Source organism: Helicoverpa zea, chromosome 2 (genome assembly GCF_022581195.2).
Source record: "Helicoverpa zea isolate HzStark_Cry1AcR chromosome 2, ilHelZeax1.1, whole genome shotgun sequence".
NCBI classification, from domain to species: domain Eukaryota; kingdom Metazoa; phylum Arthropoda; class Insecta; order Lepidoptera; family Noctuidae; genus Helicoverpa; species Helicoverpa zea.
In genome coordinates this window covers 7,748,019-7,775,959 of record NC_061453.1, presented here as the reverse complement: position 1 = coordinate 7,775,959, position 27,941 = coordinate 7,748,019, and the positions used below count along the sequence as shown (strand labels likewise).

At 35.7% G+C, this 27,941-nt stretch overlaps 2 protein-coding genes across 2 annotated transcripts in view; one reads left to right on the top strand and one right to left on the bottom strand.

Annotated features, from left to right (window-relative positions):
- Positions 1-323: 323 nt before the first annotated feature.
- On the bottom strand, positions 324-27,783 carry LOC124639941 (aquaporin AQPAe.a). The gene is made up of 7 exons (XM_047177461.1): positions 27,565-27,783; positions 8,085-8,176; positions 7,015-7,139; positions 6,513-6,782; positions 2,273-2,437; positions 1,951-2,073; positions 324-1,326 (listed from the first exon to the last, which is right to left on the bottom strand). Exons 2-7 carry the CDS (start codon positions 8,170-8,172, stop codon positions 1,288-1,290), a joined length of 810 nt encoding a protein of 269 aa, XP_047033417.1. The 5' UTR covers positions 8,173-8,176; positions 27,565-27,783; the 3' UTR covers positions 324-1,287.
- Positions 19,929-27,941, top strand: part of LOC124639869 (multiple C2 and transmembrane domain-containing protein-like) — a 30,391-nt gene continuing 22,378 nt past the window's right edge. Inside the window, exon 1 of the mRNA XM_047177394.1 lies at positions 19,929-19,966. The gene's annotated coding sequence lies outside the window, so the exon portion shown is untranslated. The remainder of the gene's footprint in view (positions 19,967-27,941) is intronic.

Here is a 27,941-nt window from a genome sequence, read left to right as displayed (position 1 = left end):
TTTACAAGTGTAAAGGCGGCCCTTATGTGCTTTACCAATTAAGTTCTATAAATTGTAAAATGTAAATACTTTATTTGTACTAAAATCAAGTAGGTAATATACATAATCAATGATTAGATTATAAAATCTTTTATTATACTTGCGTGTTTTATTATAATTAACCACTATTGTTTTTATTATGATTCACCTTCGTTTCTCTTTTATATGTTATAGTGGTTCAGTGGTCTTCTGGACTTTGAAAGGCTTCTCTTGTTGAAATAGGTGAAGAATGCATTTATAATAATTTGAAAGGTAAAATCATATACGAAAATAAAACACTCGAATAAAATAATATCATATTTATTTATCATAAATTATCAAGACAAAACGTTTACATTCATAATTATATTAAAATGCCTATCTATTAATTTGACATTCGCACAAATCAGTTACAAAATAATTTCATTCAATATCTCAAGTTGGTATATTTTTGAACACTTCGGTTTGAAACTCGTTAGGTTCTACTTATGTACTATATATTCATATTCGTTTTGACACAAAGACTTACATTACACATTTATGCACTTCTAGGCTCTTCAGCATTACAGTACAATGAAAAGCGAATGTAAGTCGATGTGCGGTAAAACAGATATAATTTTAATTATACACTTACGTATTATTTTAAGCTACACTAAACAAGGGAGCTACACAGAGTGAGATTTTTCGAAAGATTTATAATTATGCTCCCTCGCGTCTAAGTATGCATAAATTTTAAAAAGATATATAATCTCAAATATCAAATAGTATAAAATTTTAATTAGAGTCAACTTCAAACATGAAAACGTCAAACTTAATTTTAAAATATGGGGCGGATATCAAAATGTGATGTCACTGAATTATTGAGAAGATTAAGCTTAATATGGTTGCATAAATATGATGTAAAGATATTTACAATGTTTATAACTATGGGCACTATAACTGGTCGTGTGGTTGAGGGTTTAATATAAACAGGTCTCTAGCACTAGTCCACTCCACGATGTACTCTGCTGAGTAACGCGAATGGCCACGAGACTTGTGCAACTTATCGGATGCGTGAAATAAGATTCCAAATATTAGATTTCTTATTATTATTTGTTCGCTATCATTAGAGGTCTTCAAAGTGGTCACTATAGTAATAGTTCAGCTTTTGAACACTTAAAGCTGTCGTTTGTTTTGTATTAGTAGGTAGGTGGTGTTGGTGAGGGGAGTGGGCCCGGGCCGCGTGTCGCGCGGCACCGACAGCCCGGCCGCGGGGGCCGGCCGCCGCTCTCAAGCCATGTCGTCGCCTTTACCGTCCAACCGCTTCAGCTAAACATATACAAACAATATTAGTCATACAATTGATGATGCAATTGACATATTCTACTTATACATACCTATATAAAACCACCCTGTTGTTGGAGTGGGCAAAGTAGGAATAACAAGAACACACAATCATTAAAGTTCATCAAGCAGAGACAGTGTTGAACAGGTGGCGTTGAATACATTGATGGAGTGTGGGTAATCATGCTCACGCTTGGTTACTTACGCTTTGTTCCACTGTCCAAGCGGTTGGGGCTAGGCGTCCAGTGCGCTTGTGAGGGCAATGTACTTTATTAACTATCAACTATTAGATTAGTCAGAAGCTTAAAAATATCACTATGATCTTATCAGTCGTAGGCCATAGGACATCCACTGCTGAACATATGCCTTCCCCCATTGATTTCCAAAAGTACCGATTGAAAGTGGTTAGAGTCCAGTGCCGATTTGCGACTTTTGTCTATCATCCGACAACCTTGTCCGCTGCTGTATTGGTAGTTCGTGGTCTCCATTCGACAACCTTTCAGTCCCCATCAAAAATGTCGACGAATCTAGCGTCATGTGTCTATATTTGGAACTAATTACACAGTCCAGATTTTTACAGCAAGTAAAGTTATCGAGCTCATAGCTTACCTCCTTCTCGTCTCCGGCAACGGCACGGTAGCGGGGTGGGGTCTCGACGGGCGGTGCGGAGAAGCCATGCACGTACAACAACGCGGCCGCGATGCCGCCAGCGATCGGGCCCGCCCAGTAGACCTGTACCAATGTGTCAATTATTATAGAACCTTCTAGAAAGATTAGCTGAGTCACCTTTAAGGGACTTTGAGAATTATGAAGTATGGATTGGGTGTCAAGAACAATCCAAACTTCAATAATATGGAGTATGAATTTGCTGCTGATTTTAGCTATGTTTTTTTAAGTGGTTAACAAATTCTTGTGCGGCAATATTCCTTACCCAATGGTCAGCCCATTCGTTAGCGACGAGAGCAGAGCCGAAGGAGCGGGCAGGGTTCATTGCAGAGCCGGTGTAGTCTACTGCGAGTAAGTGACCCAGCGTCACTGTCAATCCAATAGCGAGGGGAGCTGTGGCTTTGCTATCCGGCTTGTTCGGGTCGCATACCTATGGACAAAGACAATGTTAAAACAATTTATTCTCTACGCCTTTAAAACGTGACCTCTTTAGTGTTGCTACTGGACAACAGATGGCGATACTGGCCTCTGACAAAGATTAGCACTTTATACAGATATTTTTATTTACCATCTAAAGATAATAAAAATACATAATATAGGTATAATAATAATGTATTAGGTAATTGTCACTTTTGAATCGCCGACGAAGTGGGTGTAAAATAAATCTTTCAGAAACACTTAAATGTGAAAATGATCGATTTATTGTTATGATTAATGTTGTTTACATTGTCCAAGCTAAGCCAAGTACTTATTACCAACTACTCGTGTAAATGTTAAGTAGGTGAATACCTAAATACAGAAACGTTTATGGTTTCCAATGGCCTACGGCCCACGTTATGCGCAAACATAAAGACAGTAATGAGCTTGGATGTTGTTAAGGGGTGGACATTATATTACGTAGGTAGAGACTAATAAAATTGAAAATCAGAATCAAAATATTTTAATATTTCTTCATTTTTTTTATCTTCAAAATAGCCTACGTATATACCTATAGAATATAGTAACTGGTATCCACACAAATAACCGTAAGTAATTGTTCAAAAACCAGAAATCAATCAACGCCAACGGAGCATGAAATAAGCCATTAAGTAGTTTTGTTTTACAGACAGAGCTCGAACTTATTATAAAGTAACGGGTTTCCTTACCATTCGACATTGTTAACTTCATATATCAAAGGTACGTTTTGGAAACGAGCTGCCGACTGCAACTGACGGCAAATACATACAAACCAGCAGTGCATCTGCGGCTCGTGCACTCGGCAAAGCTCGTTTCTAAAACGTATCTTTAGTTTAACATGCACTGTTATAAAAAAGAAGCGTAAAGTAGTATAAAAATAACAATTCGTTGCAAGCACGTAGAGATAACGCAAATTATTCAATATGCCCCTGTTTGTGAACATAAATACAATTTGCTCACATATTTAAGTCACACTGAAATACAAGTACTCAGGTGCCTATAATGAATGCTATTTATATGAACTACCTACTGCGATATGTCCTTCTCACCTAAACGAAATTAGACCTCTGTTATTTTTTAAACGTAACGTTCTAATTGTTTAGGTAGGTGACTATTTGACTTCGTACTATTGGTAATATCGAATTACCATAATTCGGGGAGGTTGGCTTAAATTATTTCTAAAAATTGTTAATGTTTGTGTCTATTCCTTAAGTTGAGGTCTATCCATTATAATCCATTAAAACTAAGTGCACTGTTGAAAGCTACATTTTTATAAGCAAGAAGTAGTATATTAGGAGAATATTTTTTTTTGTTTTGCTTTGCGTAGGTAGTGACAAATTGTCGACTCATCTTCTAAAAGTCAAGGAACCAGTTTCTTGGAGTGGTCTCCAACTCGCTCGAGAGAGATAGGAAACAATTGAACGTTGAAACTTTCTTTTTTCATCGCGTCCACGTTTGCTGCATTTCTGTTATGATACGATGCCCATCTGAATATCAAAATGAAATAAAAACCACCCAGTTGCGTTATAATATTGATTATGTTAATATGTAGCAGATTGTTGCGTACTATTTCGCGAATAAAATACTGTGTTCCGTCACGCAACGTTGCCTACTTTGCAGGGTTTTGTCTGCGTTTTTAGGAATCTACACGATAATCTTGCGAAGTTTTGTTTAATTGTAGTCTTTGAATTGTGTAAAGGCGTAGGCGTACTATAAGTAATCGTTCATTTCTTTACGACAAAGCTGTTGGAGATACCGATCTTGGGCAAACTACCTATTTCTTATTTTTTCCTCGTTAATCATAAAGTTAATTATAGGCGTTTCAGTGGAAACGGTAATTAAGTTTACCTTAAACATAATTAATTGACTGTTTCTAAGGTTCCACTCACTTTCTATGTCTAAAGATGCTTTTGTAAAAATAGGTATCCAATGTCTTTCCCAATGCTTTAAGATGTTTGTGTATCGAATTATGTTCAGACTGTTAAACCAAGCTTACTTAACATTTATTTCGATGTTTCATAGAACTAAACTTTATAAGAAAATATTGCATTTGCTTCATTGAAATCTAAAGTTTAGACGGTGAATCAGGATTAGCAATTCCCAAATTGAATAAATCAGAATTTATGCGGAACTGTATTATCCTCCAAATGGGACCACTTGCAATGCCGATTCATTTTTTCACAATACTTTTTGTCATGCCTGATACACACAATCGCTAATGTAATTTTTCAAAACCTGAATGATTTACTACACGAAGAGCTAAGCAGCCCAATGTCATTGGTCATATCGGTATTAGCCGCGTATAATTATAGCACAAGAGGCGTTGTAAGGACACACTGGTTATTTACTGAAGCGACATTGAATTATTACAATCCTACCTCAACCAGATCACGAAGGCATTAATATTTAAATTATACGTAAAGATAAATACCTTATATCCTTTCGTGGTTAGTCGATGTAAGCAAGCGAGTCATCGGGGAATACTTAGAAGTTAAATAATGCATGTCTGCATCTTAGTTTATTTCCAATCGTTATCTGTCATTAATTGTTTTCAAGTCTTGTGATTTGTGATAAACAGGACGATTATTATAACTGTACGTCTCATTTCTGCTCAATTTCTTACGTATGCTTATGTATCTAGTCTACTCAGTAGATATTTGCAGAATTTGACCATAACATAAAATATTAAAACGGTCTCAAATACCGATTATTCGTTTTGTAAGAATGAGTTTTCATATACTTGCTTGAGTTTTGGTTATTCTGGATAAGTAAGATGTGGATAGGTTCCGATTGAGGACTCAAAATCGTCATATTCGTGAAGAATCGCGTATGTCATAAAACAAAGCTAATAATCTTACAGCACGAAGTAGTTATTGTTTTGTGATTTATTTTGCGAATAGACGTATTTTTCCTTTGTGTAACTATAGAATACAAACTGTTTAAATATTTCATTACAAAAAGGCAGATTGCCGCACGTTTCCGCTAATAACTTTGTGTCACGGAACGACTGATGCGACCTCTGACAACGCGAGATTCGTTTGACAATTATTTCATGGCATCATTACGTAAATTAAAAAGTAAAGTTATGGCTAATGCTGCCTACATTAGCTATAATTTTACGCTTTAATGATTCTACATAACTATGATTAACTATATATCTTATCAATTGGGCCATTTGTATGTGGATTTGGGACTCAGATTGGTAACTTATTGGCCTCGATAGTAGCAATGTTAGGCAGAGCGAAGCGTAGAGAATTTTTCATTGTGAAGGAATTGCTTCTAAAAATATTCGCCCAGCACCTGGTATTCCGTCAAAAATTTGCAAAAAGCAAGAATGTTTAGGAAATTTGAATTCCGCATTTGCTTAGTTCCATAGCGTGACAGTCACTCATAAATAACTCGTTGCAGCGATCGGAACTGAGTTTAATTATGTCGTGAATGACAAAAGATCATATTTATTTTTAGGCGTTACCTTAGGATTCTGCTTACGATATTTTTATATCTAATCTTAGTAATCTTGGTAGTCATTATATTGTAGTAATTCTGAGTAGGTACTGTAATTGTTTATTGCCTTTTTGATGTACCTACCTAGGCAAAGGATCTACTGTTCTTACGGGAAAATAATAATTTTGTCTGCCAGTTCCGATAGTACCGGAAAGCCAGTGATATCTCTGGCACAGTTTAAATATATATCTTTACCGTGTCTCTAGCAACCTATTAAATTATTATCACATATTTATTTTTAATCTAGTTTGTAATATTATTTAGTCATCGTTCGTGTGTCCTCCATCTCTCATTGCTGTGGGTGTTTCCGTTGGTGTTTTTTGGCCATTTTTTGAGTTTTAGGTTACAATTTGCCTCCTCAGGTCACGTCATCCATATACACTATTGATTAACTCATGGGAAGTATGTGTTACTTGCTAATTTACTTTTTATTATAAAAGACAATCTACAAGGAATTTCTTTTTTTGTTTCTTAATTCTTATAGAAGTGTTACCTAATATTTTATAGGTACTAACTTGCTCAAATAAATGTCGAAGCTCACTCACCCCACAAACGACGAAGATAAGCACAAATCCAAGGAAGAACTCGATGCCGAAGCCTTGCAGCTGAGTGACGTCGGTCCCGAGGCCGGTGACACCGAGCTTGCCGGCCGCGCGCTCAGGAGTCAGCGCCTTCAGCAAGCCCGAGCCGGCAGCAGCACCGGCGCATTGCGCGATGATGTATAGTACCGCGCGAGCAGGCTTCACGCGACCAGCTGATGCGAGACCTAACGTTACTGCTGGGTTGATGTGACCGCCTGAGATGTGACCTATCGCCTGTTGGAAAAAAGATAGGAATGGCCTTTAGACTTTAACTGAAGCTCATGCTGAAGATTATTGGTCAGGTTTTGCAATAATATCTCGAAGATATCGTGTAGAGAAGTAAGATAGAGTGTAAGAGCACGCTTTTGTCCACTCTATGTTACGAGTTTAAAGTAATAAGTTTCTTTAGGGCAAGAGCAGAAACTTTAAATGCAATTGTGATCAGAGTGGGGCCACGGGTACGTACCGAGACACTGGCGTAGACCGCTAGACCGAAGGCAAGGGCGATGAGCACGATGTCTGGTGCAGCGTTGGTTCCTTGCGAGATGTTGATGCACGCACCGCAACCAAACAGGTTCAGTAATAGGTTACCTGTGTAACAATAATATATTACAGACAAAGGTATAGGTAATTCAGGAAAGACAGGGAATATGAATTATCCTTAAGATTAGAACTGGTAATATGATCATTACAACCATTGCGGTTTAGAATGAATATTGTGTAGTTAAATGGGCACAATATCATCAGAAATACAATGACTATAAGTTAACGCCTTCATAAAATAAAATGATGTAAACCGCCCTCTGATACCTCGATACTGTTGATTCAGTTCTCCTTATTGAAGTAGTTGTTCTGATTAAAAGCAACTTTTTCGATGATAGTAGCATATTGGAAAGATATTGGTACCAGGCTTTAACTATCATTACTCTTACATTTTTCTCAGATAGCCTTGAATATGTTTTCCAGCAGTCTAGTTACATAGTATCTGTACATTTCATCATTTATAGCAATTAAGATAGAGTTGTTTTATATCAAGAAACAATGCGAATCAAAGTAATCCGGTTTATTGAGATAATCCACGTATGTTTGAACTTGTTTTCCTTTGTTTCTTCATAAGTTTGCATGGAATATTTTTTGCATTTCGTGTTATGTAAGCCATGCCCAAAAGAGACTGGTATTTTAATAAAATTGTCGTTATTTACGATATTCATTGTATTGTATGACACAACTCGGTTCGGTATGCAGCCTCGCCAAGTGTCCACTGATGTCACCTATTAGGGCTGTTAGATGTCTCCGTTTAAGGTGATCGTTGTCGACACAATGTGGAATTTTATCATTCCTAGTTAGGTGTATTTTTCATAGAAAAACTGTGATTACATCTGTTGAAACGATAATGTGTTGCTTCTGCAATTAATTCGATAACTATATGTTGCTTTAATGGCTTATTCTCGCACGATACACGACTTGGCTACTACAAATAACACGTATGAAATAATTTAATTTGTGTTTTTATCTAGGAATATTTATTTTCCTTACCAATAAACTCAGCGAGGAGAGCCCTGCTGATGCCGGCCGCTCCACCAGTCAGCTCATCAAGCCCCAACTTCGCTCCTAGTTCACCCATGGCTCTGCAAACAAAACAAAAACATGCTATACTTTCTCAATACATATAAACACAGATTTATAAATAAGCACAAGATTAAGTTTACACGGAGACTGATGCGTGTCTGACTATCGCGTGTTTGCAAACATTTTGCGATCTAACTTAGTTCTTACCTATTAGGTAAAAGGTACCCTGCAAATGGAAATAAATGGAAAACATAATTACTTATTCAGCTTCACAAAAGAGTATTATGACCGACTAATAACATTTTAGAAGCAGTAGAATTATGATACTCCGTATAGGCGAGTTTTTGTTCAAAACACGGCCTTTTTCCAAAGGTTGCGATACGCATCGCTAGTTTACTAGATCTGATAACGTTCACTGTTCGGTGATTAACATTTTCAAACAATGGAAGTGGTAAAGGGACCAGTGCGCAGTGGTTCGGTACCTAATAACTTATAGTTCTGTGTAGGTGTGTAATAGTATAGTAGGGAAATGGTTCATGTGATGACCGGACGCAAATTATACTAATTAACTATAGGGTGAATGGTCCAGTCGTTGCTGCTACTGTCACTGGCTCAACGGAACAATTCACAGGAAATTGGGAAAGCGCCGGATACCAGATAAAGCTCCGATGACTTTTGTCGGTGAACTTCACTGAATATTTTTAATTACAGTCATTAACGTCATCGTTTTGTGGAATAATGAACTTGTTTATGTATTTCCTGACAATATAGTAATTATTGCACATAAACGCAATGTTGGTAGGTACCTGGTTGATGTCATTCGTTCCCGTAATTTGCAATCTTTACACAGGAATGTTTTTAATAATATTAATTGTTTTTTGAAAGCTTAGGTAAACAATATATTTTATATATTCCATTTATTTCATGAAAAACAACATTTAATTGGAGCCTAAGTGCTATTTAATTCTCGTAATATGGATAATGGTTATAAACATCGTCAGTTTTCCTTGTTTCTTGAGAATACCTAGGGTGGGTATTGGATTCCCTGAATTGCATTTGTTTTGAAAACTGTTTAGCGTAAGATATGCATAAGGTAGTTTGAGACCTTGGCAGTAATCCATAATTCCTTCGGGTGTGTGCAAGCAGTCGCAAGGTCTATGCCGTTTACCATGACCGCACCACTGAGTAATTATTTGCCATAAAAGCCTGATGTCAGCTCTTAAAGGGCGCAAAAGTACACGTATAGATATCTGTACTCAGTAATTTAATGCGTTTGTGCATTCAGTAACCTCCAGCCGTCTTATATTGTCTGCTTCTTGGAAAATAAGTTATTACCAGATTATTATCATGTTTCCTGTTTTAAATATTTATAAATAGCACTTTGAGATATGGTTTTGTCTGATTTATAGCATCACGAATAAGTTTTGACTGAAGTACGGAGATAGTACCTAAGTAGCAATGAATTTAGGTGTTAAACAATCACAACTAAATCATTGAAACATGTTATCATTTTGTCAGTCTGCCCATTTCATAATATATGTTTTAACAAGAGGTAGCCCGTGTTTGAACTAGATTGAGATTTAGCTATCGTGAGTGTGTTAATACTTTGTGATAACAGTGAGTCGCTGCGTCTCTATTGGAGTTTGTGACTACCTCATAAGGCGTTGTTAGGCTTATTTATTTGTACAACCCCGATAATTATATTGTTGAGTAGATAATGGATTCGGTGGTTTGGTGAGATTCAAAATTGCTACACCTACTTATTTAATTTTATGTGCTGGTCACGTGTAACATTTTACACATCATTATTCTTTTTAGTATATTTGGCAACACGCCTATTGATTGCACTGGTGTAGCTACTGCGTATAAAGTAAAATCATGAACCATGTTGAATGAACAAATCAATATTGAACCCATTCGCTTCAAGTTTTACGACTTGCACTGTACACGAAGTTACTGAAAGCTATGTTTAAACCAACGAAATGGATCTGTCCTATTTTTCCTGTTCTAACATGCATTGACTCTCTTAGATTAAAAGGCCTAGCAAGCACAAGCAATTTAATTTTGCAAAGGTGCTGCAGAGCAGACTTTTAACTGACTGCCATTTTATGGATTCATGGGTCTAGTATGATATAAGTAGGCTCCAAAAGAATTATTTATTTATCTTATCGATACAACAGTAACTCGATTAGCTACCGTTGTTTAGCCCTGTACCTATTACTCTATGCGTATTTAAATACCGCGTATCGAATGGAATATATCCATATTCTAATTAACAGAGATTGTGTTTACGCTAGGCTGGATCCACGGACAACTGCGTGCAGGTGTTAATAATTATTTACCATAGCGTCACGCATTGATTACTATGGTAATACTTTGTACTACCATTGTCAGTGTTAATGGCGGTCCCGGTGAACATGGGGCAGTAGCCATCATTGTTTCTGGACCGACAGGAAGAGTTACAATGCTGCATTAGCCGCATTGGTGGTCATGGTCAGTTTCCCACAAAATAGGCTGGGGTACCTAGTAAATATAATGGCACGTTAAAATATTCTAGATTCACCTACACAAACGGAACTATTTGGTCAATATTTCGAGTGGCATCTGGATGGCATGGTATATAGGTGTGAACTTAATGATCAGTTACACAGGACATGTCTGCGTATTCCCCGGTGGCTTAGTTAGTGCGAATACGCTAAGGTCTACTTTACAAGTTTGTGCAAGGATGCGGAAGTGACAAGTTTCTTAGCAGACAACCGTTACTTCAAGTGTTGGACGAAAAACTCCGTGACAAATCTTCTGTATACCTAAATATAAGGTACATTATACAGTACTCTCGACGTTCATGGGAATCTGAACTGTTAGACATAAGAATTTCGTGGATGCTAAGTATTTTTATATTCCTGCTAGGTAAAATTCTGGACCCTTGGTACGTGACTTGTTGCAGCTAACTCATACTAAACCGGTACATATATCTACTAACACTTTATTTCATTTATAACTTTGGTTACAAACTATACAATATCCACTTCCGCAAAGGCAGAGTGCATAAAAATCGCTACTATTGATCAACCGTGGTTTGAATTTAAAGGTTGAAGTCCTTTATTCAATCCATTGATGACTGTGTATGGTGGATTAAATTTTGCGAATACTTCCGCAGGAAACGTAAAAATGTGTAAGTATCGATTGATAAATATTAATTATCCATTAGAAATTATTTTTATTGATGATCGAATCGTTGAAATGATACGGCAATGTTGGTGACGTAAAGTCTAATTCATCGTATAACAAAAATCATGTCTATAAATCAAGACTTTGTCAGGACCCTTCGATTTGCTGATGGTTGGCAATATTTACCCAAGAAGCTTATAGGCCTAAATGTATTTACTAACTATTTACCCCCTAATGGCTGTAGTAGAAGATAGGTATTATTACAGTAGTCTGACAACAGCTGAAATATTTTTTCGACGTCAAAATAAATTGATTTAAGATTATTCTATAAAATAAATGATAGTATGTGTTTTTCCGTTACTCAGTGGGAAATTATGGATGATTTTTGAGTAGGTGCGTCCGACCTTGATTTCCCAAACCCGAAAACTATTATTATGATGGTATCTAAAATATATTAGTAGTAAATAAAACACTGTGGTTATAACGACCTGACATGTCAGCTTATTGTATTGACACGGCCAAAGACATTAGTTATTCGAGGTTCAAGGCTACCATTAAAAAAGGTAACTTTCTGCAGCTTTCAATTAATTTCCTTTGGAGCGACGTAACGAATGGCAAGCTTTCTTTGTCACGAAATCGTTAGGTAAACAGCATGTATTTATAATGGCAGTTTATCTTTTATAAAGAATGCAAGGATACTAGTGAAAAAATAAATCCTGAGACGATTTGAACACAGAACTAAGTTACACGTTACACACAAACATTAATAAACCTAGTTAGTACAATTCATTTTTGTCTTTGTCTTACGTACAAGTAGTACCTAGTAAAGGATTAATTACTTTTGTAAATCACCATGAAAACAGGATAATTATGTAGCGATCGAGTGATAAGTGTTTACTGGAAAGGCTACTGGAAACTGAATGAGGTCAGGGTGAGCCGGTGGAATGTGACACTTTATATATTTAAGATAACTTACAATTATGTGTGTCACTGTTATTTACGTTATTCTTCGTATTGTTTTACCTTATTCATATACATATATTATAGAAGTAATGCTGATAAGACCCAGACTTTACACCGACTGTTTTTATGTAGGGGTATTGTATTCGTTTCAATTTAAAAAATTTTTTTATATAATACCATAATACATAAATGAATCTAGAAGGTGTGAGTGCAATTTTATATTAACATTGATATAGTTCATTGGTTGTCGGTATTTGGGTGCGGCAAACAGAATATTATCAGACAACTTAAGTGCTGTAGTATCATTAGCTCAGGAAGTTAATCCAATCAAAAATTATCGTTATCGCAAAGTTAACTATCTCAAGAACCTTTACTAAATTATGCAACGATAAAACATTTTAATGGTGCACACATGCTATTTTCAGGATAAAAATATCCTAAGTGTTATAACGACCGGCCGTTTGTGTCTGTTAAAATTAAAGGCAAATTGCAATGACTACTCATTAATACGCATGCTCATGATTTTACCTCTTTAAATTAGTTGCCTGTTAATTAATCGTGATGGTTTTACTAAATTGAAAACAAATGATTTACTCTATTTGCAAAGTTAAGGATGTTTTAATGAGGTAAAAGGTTTATCAATTGCAATACTGAGTAGTACGGTTACCTCAGCTTTTTCCTGTCTTAAGTACATACCTATAAATATAATAAACCTAATATGAAACGTAAATCGTGAGCTCACCTGAACAATAAATATGCATTGCAATAAAGCAGCCGCATAGTTCGTTAGATCATTCGTCACACATAAGTTGCAAGCTAATTAATTAGTAATAGAACTAATAGGTACCTCATTGTAATTTCACTCAGCTTCCTATTATTACACAGTTAAGTTAGTAAGGCCACATTACCGAGTGTCTTCGTATTCATACCGTGTTCAGAATTCGATTTGCCTTTAAACATTTCATTGACATTCCCCATACGAATTCTTAAGAATGGACATACCTTACACGTTACGTACTTTGTAGGCGCTAATACAAAATAGCCATTTTATCATAATAGGTTCGTAATCGGTTATGATTGCCAAATGTTTCGAGCCTGATTATAATTCTAGGTTGGTATCGATTATAGTCGAAATTCCAAATCGATCATTAATCATTCGGACGGTCGTCGTTGATAAGTTAGTGATTGACGGTGGTCGTAAAAGTTGGGTGGCTCTTACTAAAATAAATGCTACAGCACTAGTTTGTTTTTGTCATGGTCAGGGTTACTTTGTTCCAGTGGCTCGCTACTTTACATGTACCTATCATCACAACAATCGAACAATGACAACAATCGTTTTTATAGTATAAATTCCACGTTTTTTCTCAAAACTTGAGGTGGTAACTTGAGGCACTTATATCTAGAGAGTAGAAGCCGTCAAGATGAATATCATAACAGGTTTTTGACAACCACAGTTAAATTACCGTCGTGCAGGCGTCAAATAAGTTCCTTTACTCAAACAAGGGTCACTGACCTACGATGCACTGGAGAAATTCCCGATATGAGACCGAGTGAACATACAAAAAAGATTCTACTTTTTATGCAGTGATCCGTTAAGTATCTGTGTTAAATACATGCATCAAGCGTCCTTTCTATTTTGAAAAAGTCTAAGCTAGGCTAGCTTTTATGTTATTTTTTAAAATCTGTTTGGGGAAAAACTTAGGTAGGTAGATACATTCTGTCTGCACATCAAAGTCTAGTTCCTTATAATAAATCACAGTATTTATTGTAAGTAAAGTTATTTTCCAAACAAAACATATTATGAATCGCTAGATAAAACTAATGTTTTGTGCATAGTATAGGAAAATCCTTTGTTGAAAATGTATAGCAATACATTTGATTTAAATATTATTGTCACAGGATGGTCTGCCAACAAGTGCACGCAGTAATGCATAAGTTTACGATTTGTGTGAAACCGACACTGACTCCGGCACGCAGCTACCAAGCCAAGATCGTAAACCTTAACATTATTGTTTGTGTGTCTTGCTTACGACTAAACACAAACTAAAATAAACAATAATGGTAGGATGTAGAGCACTTTCAAACTACCTAATTTTAGAGTTAGACCCAAGTCTGCTGAAGGATGCGCTATCAAGGTAAGTAGTACCATGAAAATAGACATTTTCAGATTTTGAAAGATCTTGTAATTTTCAATATCACTTCCGAAGAGCACACTTCATAAAACATATATTTATAGAGATTTCTCAGTTCGATATTGAGATGATCTTGGCCTTATCCCACTATCTACATTTCTTAAAGATTTGGGAGATAAATACGTCACGGTTGGGTAAACATTATCATATCAAAGCATTACTATCTATCACAAAGGAATTTGTTTGAAGAAAAAGTTATTTTTAATCCGTCTACCGGAGCGGGCGACGACGTCATGCTCTTATTTATTACCTTAGATGAACGTGATAACTTGATTGTAATTTTTGCCAAGGATTATGTAATAATCGCGGTATTAGCAATAATTAGTGAAGCACGGCCACATTTCTTATACTTACTGCGGTAAATCATTATGGCATACCGTTACGTAAGTTTGAACTTTTAATTGGACCAAATTCTCCTATGCATTCCATTCCAGGATTTTACCCTTGGGGTAACTTACAAGCATTATAGATTTGTTATGTAGGTACTACACAAATTCCGATATGTTGGCCTTGACAAGGAATTCAATGTTAATTCACAATGACAATTTGTCCCAGAGGATGAAATGTTAGCCGTCCGCGTTGAGCAGCCTTCGAGTTTCCTTAATAGTCTTTGGCGCAGACTCAGCTCACTCAGTGGCCTCTACCCGCATGCAATCATTATCAGAACCACTTAATTGTTCAAAACATGGTTCTATTATAATGAGAAAAACCCGCTTAAATGGTAAAAAGATTTCTATGACACACGCCGGATACAAAACATTACAACAAAGGAAATAATCGTATTATTTTTTTAATGATTAGCGAGAAAAGGCACGCGATAATTGCTAATGAATGGAAAATATTATCTGCATAGTCTAGCAGTAATCATTTGCATGAATCATTTTAATGATAAATATTTAAATTATCCGCAAGTAATGGGAAGCTAGATTTTAACACCGATACGGCTGAGGCGGAATGAGAAGGTAATCGAGACAGATGCGGTCGCGTCATGTTAATTCAAAGAATCACAACAAATGGATGCTTTGCTATGTACTAAGTAGTGGTATAGTTTCGTAATTTATCGTTTTAAGTTACGCACAATGTAGCCATTGACAGTGAGAGCATTTTGGTCAATTCTTATGATGAACATTAAGTGGTTCAGGTTGCTAACCCATCTTCGCCTACGACTGCAATAATTCGCTTCCCTCAATTGTCAGTTACAACTATTACAGCGTGGGTCGAGCAAAGTGGTCCAGCAGGTCATGTTCTTTTTATACCCAGATCTAAATAGAAACAATGCTCCTAAACGAATCTGACAAAATGGTCCTATAACTCATAACCCACGTGGAAACGGCGCAATGATGTGGGTTTTTGATGGATGGATCCTCATGGCTGTAGATAAGTAGATTTATTTAGTTTAATTTACAATCATTTCGTCCAGCAGAAAAATAAGCAGTCCCATTGTGAAGTAAGAATTGTCGGAAAAATCGTTATGTGAATATTGAATAGGTAGTAAAATGACTAGCATTAGATAAAGGACTCTAAACGAACCTATTGCCAAAACTAAATACGTAAACGCTGATCATGTTCTACGCAAGTAGTTATATGCATTTAGAAATTCTTTTGCGTAAAAAGAATTATTATTAAAAAAACAAAATACCCGACTGCACACTAAAAAAAGAGTAAAACAAGCCCCACAATAATATTTAATTTATAAATATTGATGGAAAGCATCGCAGGCGGGGACCAACAGAGGCTTATTTATAGTCATTTCGGTTGTGCACCATTTAGCAGAATTTTCGTTGGTGGCGGTCAAGGTGGTCCCCGCCTGCGATGCTTTCCATCAATATTTATAAATTAAATATTATTGTGGGGCTTGTTTTACTCTTTTTTTAGTGTGCAGTCGGGTATTTTGTTTTTTTAATAATAATTCTTTTATTTATAACTTTTTAGCTGTTTTTATTTAACGAAAATGTTGTAGATGTAGAAGACTATGTATATGTAAGTACCATTTTAAATTATTTCGACGACATTTGGCTTTAGATTACGAGTGATGTTACTCCGCAACATAAATTTACCGCCAATCTGGACTGTTGGTAGTGAAGAAAAAAAGAATTAGGTGAGTCATTACTGCTGAAGACCGTCAACGACGTGTGCCCTTATGCGTGTGCCCGCATTCGGGCTGTATACTCGAGCATATCCCCCTCCGCACCGCGCCGCGCGCCGCATGCCAGGCCACGCCCTATCTTTTTGCTTGCTAACGCATGAGTTGCTTTGCGTTGACGCAGAATTAACATGTTCCCGTGGGAATTTTGAGAAAAAACGTATCCTATATTAATTATTACTCCCGTGATTGAAATGAATCTAATGATACCGCATACATATTTTTTTAAAGGGAAATTTAGAAAAAATATCCCGTGGGACTTTTAGGATAAAATGTATCCTATGACACTCCCGTAATCAAGACAAATCTAACGATACCTCATACATCAAAATCCATCAAGCCGTTTAGGCTACAGGAGGTCACAAAGGAACAGACATACATACATACTTACATACACTCGAAAAACATTACCCTCCTTCTTTGGCAGTCGGGTAAAAACCGTGCCCAAATGTTGGGATATTAAGATACGTCATCGACAGCTAACAGATAACTTGGGTTTTTTAAAGTTCCTTTCTAATTGCCTGTATTTCTAGAACTACGATTGTGGCATTCAAAATTGAATTTACCGAAAAACCAACCATTGACATGACTCATTTAATTTTATGAATTAATTTAAAATGTTGTGTAGGATTTATGTGAAGACAACCATTCCACCACAAAGTATTTTGTACGTACGGAGAACTTTAAGATCTGATATGGAACTTCACGTTTTCAAGAGTTTAAAAAGCTTATTTTTGATGAATCATATAGTCATAATTATACAGTAAATTGAACATAAAAATGAACACTAGTATTAATTCGACCTCGATGACGCACGACCTCGATGACGCAATGGTCACCATGCCGGACTGCCGAACCTGAGGTCCCGGGTTCGATTCTCGGTTCGGTCGACATTTGTGTGATGAGCATGCTTGTTGGCCGTGGTCTGGGTGTTATAATATGTATTTATAAATATGTATATATGTAGTTATATGTAGTTTATCAGTTGTGTTAGCACCCATAACACAAGTTAATTAATAACTTACCGTGGGGCTAACCGACCGTGTGTGAAAAATGTCCCGGCATTATTATTTATTTAATTATACAGTACATTTCGAAGACACACCTAAATATCGAATAAGAACATAGGCATGATGTAGTAATGGATCCACGCCACAAATGGCAATGAGGTAATCGTCGGCTTCCCTCAGGGGAGGCGCCGAGGCGCGCCTGTTTAACGTAACTGTCCGCTGACACCGCATGCTGCCATTCTAATATTCTAAGAACGTTGAAATATTTTATTGTTTAGCTATTAGATATAATAGTTCACGAAGGTGGGGCTTTGCGTAATGTTCAATCAGCTGGAATTTTAATACAGGAAAACTGTTATAGGAACATTGTTCATTTCCAATTCCATGTCTTTATTTTGTTCAATTTCTTGGCTGTTTACCAGCGACCGCATAATTCAATGCCACAATTACATTGGAACAACATTTAAACAGTGATTCTGCCCCTCATATCTTTAGTAAATAAATGTAAGCAAATGACAATGGTAGGCTGTTAGTTTCCGGGTTTAAGGATCTGACAGACTGACACTGGTTGGTACGAATTGGCGCCCTACCACCTATTAATGTCTCCAAAAATCTTTTTGTGACAAGTTCACCCTTCGTTTGTATAATGTTCTTGTTATTTAACAAACTACATTTTATTATTTTTTCCTTTGCCTCCACGTTGCTTGTTTGTGATAATCGATGTATCTATTTAACAAAGTCTTGTCGCTTGATGGTAGGACGAAAGGACTCCGTATAATCAACCTAAGTAATTTGATGCTTCATGCATCGTTGCTCTTACAACCTTGCATCGTGACAGATACCCTTTACCTGCGTTCAGATATTTATATGAAGGCTTATTAATTAGGTACTTAATTGTTTACTGAGGAAAGTTCCAAAACATCGGCTAGTATGACCGGTTGTATGAATAGCAAGGTCAGATTTTCTCAAAGGTACTATTTTTGGAATTTCGTAATTCTTTACCAAAGGTTAAGGGCAATTACATACCGCGTTTAATGAACAATGTTGAAAGTGCAAAATAAGTCCGAGTACCTGATTGGCTTAAATTAACTTAACACAACATGTCAGTGAACGTACACTTGCATAGAATATCATGAAGATGTCTGAGACTGCAGAGGATTGATGGCCCTCATTATTTCATTTCCTCGATCTACGGTCATAATATTTTGCGACCTACACGACTTGCATCCCACTAAAGTGTTATGGATAAAGATCTTAAGAATACACTGATATAAGAATATACAGCTAATCAGCTGGTACCGTGCCTTTACTGGTACGTTAAATCTTATTCAAGTTCACTAATTTACTTTTGTAATATAAGTAGATATGCATCTACAAGAAAGACAGTGCCACCAATAGGCATGATGACAGTAATCAAAAATCATTAAAATAATATATTTATTAAATTAAACTTGAAGCTTGGAATATAAAACGCGCATTGTTTTCTTTATTAATAATGTGATTAATATGTATTTTTATAAAATAAAATTACGAAATAAGGCAATCCGCCATGATATCTTGAACACCAATCAGAGCTCGTGACGTCATTTCTCAAAACAACTCGCGCGAAAGCGCGCAAAAGTCACATTTCGTTATTGTGAACTTCCACTGCGATCTTTGTTTTTAATTAATTAATTGTTTATAACACGAGTTATGGAGCCCGGATTTATCAAGGCAAACAGCGCTTACTTGCCTAGAATTGATATCATAATGCTGGGAAAGTTTTTGGCATCAAATAAAGATTTTTGTTCAGCTGAATTTAGAAATGTTAAAACTTCCATGTAAGTATACTAGTTTAATTAAAAAACAATGAGAGATGAAACCTAACCTCGAAATAGTTATTTACATTATAAACTATGCTAGAATCTAGAGAACTATGTAATAACTTACATCAAAGTAATCTTCACAAAAATAAAGTAGTACCCTGGGCAATATTGCTTTTGAATCTCGCCTTGCAAGTTTAAGCCACTTGTTTCGTATTTTTTTATTGTGAGGAACGTACACAAATAACTTATCAGGAGTTGTTTTGGATGTGTTCTTACACTGGGGGACCCCACAGCACCTATGCCCTTTCGAATTCATATTTAATAACACAAAAAACTTAATTATTGCACGAGCGTTGTTTACTTGCGTCTTGTAATTTCAGTCGTGACGTCACAAGTGACGACATGACACTGACAAGCATTTTCGCGCCGGATTCAAAGTGGACAGAGAAAAATGCAATTAATTTGATAAAAAAACTTCGCATTTTCTTAAAATTAATAATTTTTCATATAAAATAGACGTATACCTACATCATACAAAGGAATTTAAAAATTTGTCATCATGCCTATTGCTATTACTCTCCCATTGTTAGACGTTCAATTGTACCTAATCCTATATCTTCACTTTCGACGTCTAGGTAGATGTGTAATGATTTCACAAGCGTCTGAAATCATTTGGAAAGTAATCTTGATAAACGATAGGTAAAACCAAGAAAGTTAGTTGACACACCCAAATAAAAAATAATTTATCGCTGATAAAGTTGTAGACTTAGGTTTACACCGAAATATATATTTTCTTTTTACTTCGGTAATAACACGCTTTTGTCGTCGTAAATAAATCAATCATTGTTTATTATTTCGTCGAAATATTTTCCGGAATTAAGAGTCTGATATTTGTTATCATTTCTTTTGTTTGCATATGACGATATTAAGATTAATATACCTGCATAATGATGACGTCCGTATCGCGTACCTATCTCAAATATAAGATAGTGGGCAAATACAATTTACACACACCTATGTTTGTCTGCATAATGCATAAATAGAAACAAATCTGATATTCACTGAAGCATATAATCATGTATGGGCTCTGCTGGTAGTAGCATTATATAATTGAATCAGAAGTAAGATCACAAAACACTGCATTTTTGTGATCTTCTATAACAATTATAGCTTTAGAGAATAAGAAACAATATCAGAAGACGCTCTTTCGGTCTTGGTCAACAGACTGTCATAAGGTATATCTCCTTTAGGTATCCATCCCGTCAAACCCATTAGAAACGGCACAATGATTTGAAGAGTAACGTACAAATACGTTCTAAGAAATATGAGAATGTGGTTAAAGTAGCTCAACGGCTTGTGAACATATTTTTTTATTCGTCAAAACCAATGTTATGGTGCGATGGGCGATATGTATTGAGGATGTTCTAATTGTGTTATAATTACCATTTAAATAATCATAATTTGGTATGGGAGTCTGGGTGAAGCTGGAGCGCGGGTGCCGCGAGGTAGAGTCAATTATCTATGGTGCCCACGTACGTACTCGCGTGTTTTTTGATTCTTTTTGAGATAATAATGGTGGTGCTCCGGCCCGGCCATAATTGCATCCCGAGAACTGAGAAGGAAAAAGATGGGGTTACGCTCCGTAAGGCCCCATGACTCGGTAATTTTATAAGAAAAAAAAGAAACATTTCGGAGATTCACGTCTCTGTTTGATTGCGCTAGTTTGAGTAGGACAGACGAGCTACTAAGTTCAATATCCATTAACTTTTTTCTTATTCGGACACGCTCTGATTGTTACAAAACCTTTGTACAAGAAATGAAATATTTCGGCTTTTTGTAAGTGCCCTCAGGCCTTTCGGTCCTTAACACGTTCTTAATAGACTTGTGAAGTTCTAGTAGTTTCGAATATTGTTGCTTTTTTATTTTCAATGAGTGTATCAAATAATATGATTAGTTCGATATTTTTATCTGTTATTGAGCTACTCGGTGACTTCCGCCGGATATCTTAACTATCTAATCTGTCTGAATCGAAAATAGCAATAGCGCGTCCTAACATCGTTACAACTTACAACAAATGTATAAACAAAACGTATAAAACCTATCTTGGAAAATCACATTCTTCAGCGCTAAACGCAGTAGCAATTTGTAAAGTGAGTCAAAGCACATAGCGCGTATTGGATATAACAAATATGTGTGAAGCAAGTTATCTTAAGATGTGGCCGAGTAAATAATTGCATACAGTATCAGCAACATTTTATCACTTTACTGTTTAACGAGCTTAGTTTTATGAGCTCAGTATAAAAGTGTTTTCTTTTTCGACATCTTTATATAAAAATGAAGTAGGTTTAGTTAGGCTTCAGGGGTAAGTAAACAGAGAGAGCACTCTTATTAAGCGCTCTGTAGGTTTATTAATAAATCGTTTTCGCCTAATAAAAGATTAGAAAGTTAAAGTTTTAAGATGCGTTGCTTGCTGCAGTTTTTTTCTTACATGTTATATGTATGAAATAAACTATGTTATATTTATATTAGTAGATTCATGTACTTAATTAAGAATTGAGAAGAAATTGCTTAGAATGATGCATCAATAAATACGCAACAAACAAGTTCTGCACGTTAAACCAAACCGTTTTTACATTAAAAGTTGAAATGGAATCGGAGTAGAATAATATGCAAATCTCAAAAATAAATATTCGTGAGTAGGTCCGCCTCCTGTGCATTCATGACACGGCTTTATTTATAGAAATTCAAATTGGATTGAACTTGATAATATAACTTTGATTCCGTCACGTATTTTGGTCGACTATACTAACTATGTAGGTGTATAGGTACATGCAATTACAACAATATACAAAAAAACTGTCGGTGTGATTCAGTCTCATTAACCAGCTGAGTTTTTTGTGACTACTGAACTGCTCGACAAACTGGTTCCGTGCCCAATGTCAAGGTTCCACGAAATGGTACAACTTAACCGAAACACTGGGCTTTCCGTTCCGACCGATTTTTGCGTTTTTTTTAGTTGGTCCTATGACACGCGAGGATAACTAACTCCAGTTAAACATTAGGGTATCAAATCAACAAAGAGGATCGACAGGATGATGTTTCCGAAATGTACTTTAGAAATTCCAGGTGACCCGTCCAGAAAAGACGTCAGCCACCGAATATTTTCAACTACTCTTCGTTATCAAACTAAAGTTACGTAATATAAAGCATGTCACACATGCAATGCAGATTGGCTGCGACGATCTTCGTAATGGAAAGAAAACAAAACAAAATCCGACTTTTTTTAGGATTACACGGAGTTATAAATCCGGTGAATTAACTGAGTTTACAGCCTATTACGTATTTTATGCTTCAATTACCCTTGGTCGTAAACCGGGTTTAAATACTGAATCATCTTGAAGCTTGTCGTTAGTTGGTGGAATGGCCGTTCGATACTTGCCTAAGATTTTTTTGAATACGAAATGGCCAAATCGATGACCGAATATATCGATTTGATTGTAATCGAATGCGACTAGCATTGATCTTATTGCTTGGAATTTATTCCAGTTATCACGAGGTATCATAACTAAGTTTGGTCTCGAATACTGCGAAAGCAATCAAGTGTAACGTTTGTGGTGTATTTGTATCGAATATCTGACAGTCTAATAACTTAGTACATAGTTTATTTCATATCCTGAATGAAGCTAGGCGGTGGTATCTACGCTTCAATATAAACTAATCTCGTCACCATCGCGTGATAACTAATTGCGGTCCCATGACGTTTATTGAATTACATACTTCTAATTAACTAATTATAAAGTCGTACAATTATTGCGTTATCAATGTTTGGCCCTAATGAAGGATAAACACCTCATAGATTTATATCGCAACTCTGATGACTGATTAAATACCTTTGCAATTTGTTTACTCAACTTGTTAGGTATTAATTTATTTGATGTATTTCATATGACGTGCCTTTATTGATTGAAAAAGCTTTCACATTGTTTCAATTAAGTGGAATAACAAATGAGTTTGCATATCTGTTTGCTATTTGTTACTATTACAAGCTTATGCATGAATTTTCCTTTGTAGGATATAGTCAGATAATTTTGATAATAAACAAAGTTCCTCTCCTTCTTTTTAACAACTATGTACCTATGTCTTCCTCGTAACTATGTATATTTTTTTATTGAAAAGCTTAGTTAAGTACCTACAAGCAATTTGCTCAAAATGTCTTTGAATACCAAAATGATAGATCAGGTATGCCAAGATCTGCAATTTTCTTTTTAAATGAACAACTAAAATTGTGCAAAACGAACAAGCCAATGGCAGTTGCTATTCTAGAATTACATGCATTATGCAATTATTTCCTTTATCTGATACTTAAAAAGCTAACTTATAGAGTAAGCCTACTCGTATTTTGATAGGAAATTGTAATGAGATAAGATGAGTAGCTATCTATCTATCTAGCCAATATGAGTGTAAACACTATCTACGTCAAACAACAAAATAAACATGAAGAATATTGGAACTGCCGCTGAAAAAGAAGTGAAAATCTACTAGCGGTTAGCTACGAGAACAAAAGAAGGTGCATTGTTATTTTTAATCCGCAAGGTCAAGGTAAATGTATAATAGGCGTTTCAGTACCCTGTAATTTATATATAAGCTTATATACAATCGGAAGTCCGGTCCACATTTCTCCATAATATATTTTGCCGGCCGGCACCCTGCCTTCACAAAGAACCGCATTAATTTGCATCGCTAATTTACTTTTTTATTTTACTACTTCGTGCATTAGAGCGACATAATCCGTGAAAAATTTACGGGTATGTTGTATTATGATAAAATGATGAACGAGGTTGTATGGCGGCAGCTCGATTGATACAGCATGTCGTAACTCATGAAGTCATAATCTTTACAAGCCGAAAGATAAACTCTAGCAAATATTTGTATGGGTAACAGCTGTCTCTCGTTTCGGTCGAGTGTTGATGCGAAAGAACCCAGATGATTGACATGGTCCACGGCACTAGGTAAACATGTCACACACGTCAGTACAACTGTTTATAGACAATGGCCTAATAAACTGATTCTGACTAATAATGATTAGGAGCGAACGTATAAACTGAGGCTTGCTTTAGTCGGGAAATTCAAATTGCTGTCTGTATCTACGTTACGTTTTCCTGTTAGTGTTAAATGACTGAAATAGGTAAAGGCATAAATCTACTTTTGGAATGAAATACCTAAGTGATTCATCAAATGCTACCTGAATGAGCAACTTATTAAAATATGTTTACCATCAGTCTCGCCCATACGAAGTTACCCATGTATAATCATTTAACATACCAACTGCTAGTAATTTTAATGCAGGAATACGACCATTAGCACATTATTGTAATGAATGAAGTAGCAGAGCTGAGAGAAGCGTGATACACTTGAAAAGCATGATTTTCCACGGTGATCGTGAACGTCGTTGACGAATTCAGCCGTTTTGCACGCTGTTCGTCACAGTTGTCAAATGATGATACATACTGAGGTTCTGTACATGCGTGCCACGGCCGATCGGCAGCCAGTAGCTGTCACCATCAGTTATACGACTGGTATCACACATATGGCCATCGTTTGTAACATATGTTTGGTCTATTCGACTCTTTGTTTATTCATGTGACAAAATAAAAATGTCAAGGTGTTTTTTTTTCAGATCCTATTTCAAAAATCGGCTGCCGGAATATTTAATTTTTTTTAGAAATACTCAGGACAACTTCACCAGATGAAGGATATTATAATTCTTGAACCAAAACATGGCGTTGCGAGTTATGTTAGTGTCAGCACGTAAACATTTTATTGCGAATTCGCTGAAACTAGATAAGTTTTACATAGGTAGATGATTTTTATTTTATTGTTGTCCGATATGAAAAGCACAGTGAACTCTAAATACAATACATATGAATATCAATGTTGAAACTTCAAGCTATACTTAATATTGGGTAAGTAAATAGGTGCCTAAGAATTCAGCAGTGTTCAGTTACTACTAACAAAGGATTTTCACCGCTAATTTGTACTGAAATGTTAAGCTGTAGGTAGTTTTCTAAGATAAACTTGTGTTATACAAGAAATTTCGCACTTATTTTACTATTGCCACCGTGTATCTACCACAGTACAGTCTTGTTCTTTGCGGCTGTATTCTTTAGGAAAAAAAAAACAATTTAATGGAATCTTTTAGTAACACTAACAAAAAGCTAATTGTCCGTCTATCTTTTGTTTTTTAGTATTATCCTTCATTAGTGGTTTTTCATGTTTCATTGCATCAACAGTTCGGTAAGTTGTAGACTCTTGCATGGAGATTGAGCGATATTGAAGGTAAAACCCAAGTTCAAATGTGTAATGTTGATTATAGGGGGAATAGCAAGTATCATTAATTTATTTCGTATCAACGAAACTGATAAAAACAACCGCTGGACAGAGTCAAGAATCATGACTTTAATCTGGGAAATCCCTAAAATGACCGAGCTAAGTCATTGTCATTGCATTTTTTTATCGTTTTGTGTCTGAACGTAGATTGAGTGGAATTTTTATCTTTCAGTTTTTCATAATATGAGTCCGTAGGTTCTTTGTGAGGGGAAATTAACTGACTATGTCAATGTTGCTTAACTGGAATGATGAAAAATTGGTACGTGTTGAAGCATGTTATGTAATAATGGGTAGATAATTCATGTCAACGAACGACAAGCTTGTTCAGTTTCCTGCTACTAGCATGTCTAATCGTTTAGCGAGTTTGGGCCACAGCTCAACGTAGCACCACTGTGATAACTACCGGCTGTTGACATTGTGTATTGTATTGTCAATTATCTCACGATTTTCATGTCTCAATGTCAACCTGCGGCCAATAATTCATGCCTGAAAGGTTTTTCAAAGTTACGTCATTCGATTTGCTATTTATCGAAATGTGGAACGAGCCATATTATTGTTTTTATGGCCGGATCAAGATTATTCGACAACGTACCTAATTAAGTGTAATTGGAATTCGCAAAACATTTTTATTTGTGTCTGTGCCTTTAAATGTTAATCATGGGAGATTAACTTCCTTTGAAACTTGGCTTCGACGTTGTATTGAACTTGAATCACGAGATAAGAAACAAATCCTGTTTTGTGAGGAAATTTTGTGTCAAATTTTAATGTGTGTGTGCAAAATGTATTTTGGACAAAGTTCTGAAAAAGGACCTAATGCCTCGTGATAAGGAATTCGTGAGTGTTATCTGTGCAGTGCCCTTCAACTCATGCCGATTACGACCTGGATTTAGCTTCCTCTGTATCGATACGACACAAGGAGAAATGTAAACATTGCTTAAATTCATAAAACGTATCCACTAAAACCGATAAGGCAGACAGTAAAAATATTGTTATATCTGCATATTTTATTTACTTTGTAACGTCTTTACTGTGGTGCGGTAGTAAAACCGATGTCGGTCTAACTGACTGAGGAAACGCAAATTCAATAAAACCATCTACTTCTACCATACTGGCTTGTTTATAATGGTCCCTCCTTAATTGTCAAAATTTACTTAAAAAAAATTAATGTGAGGGTTGGAAGATACGAAGAAGTTGATACAAAACTTACATCGTTTTAGATTGCTACAATACCTTTTAACTTTAAAGCTTATATAAACGCAAGGACATATAATACCTCTAGATATAGTTTCCAAGGGGAACTTCACGCCGCGGAGATGCCACATAAGTTTTTGTTAATAAATTAAAGAACAACAAAGAGTGCCTAAAATAGGGATTGTTAAAGCTATAATTAACCAAGCAAAACACAAAACTACGTAGCGGTATCTTATCTTATCCCATTTATCAAATCGTGGAAATAATAACGTTTACGCACACAAAATTTGTCTTTAAATAATAAACAATTAGTTATCATGAAAATTAACGAGTGTTGTGTACTTTCTTGTAATTACGGTCTAAATAAATACTTACTAATACTTCCTATTTGTTTAGTGCTAATCACCAATTTTGTTAAAACCCTACTTTTTGAACTAATAAAATAAATGAAAAATTTTACAAAAAATAAACCTAAAATGCTCCTGAAATATTAATTAGAATGATTTAATACCTTGTCATATTATATCAAGACTTTAAATACTCGTGATTTAAGAAAAAAATAAAAATTTTAAAATATTGACTTACCTGGTTAAAGTTTAGACAAAAAGTCCAAAGTTTTCGCAGGGAACTCTCAACTTGCTGGATTTATTTCTAAACGATGTATTCCACCACACTTATCTTTCGAAATTACAGAATTACTATTCTGGATAAGTGTAAAAAAAAAAGATTTCCGTAATTCGATGTGCGTCGCCGCAAACGACTGTCGCGCGTTTTTGATCTTGTTTGAATAAATGTTTTGAACCAGCCGCCTCTTGGCTTTCTTAAAAAGAGCGGCAAATTGTAAACGCTACTAGCGACACCTATTTCATGCTGATGCTATGGCTATCATTGAGTCGTGCGCCATCTATCGTTGAGTAGCGCACCTATATTAAGTACTTTCTAATTTGACATACAAAATTGAG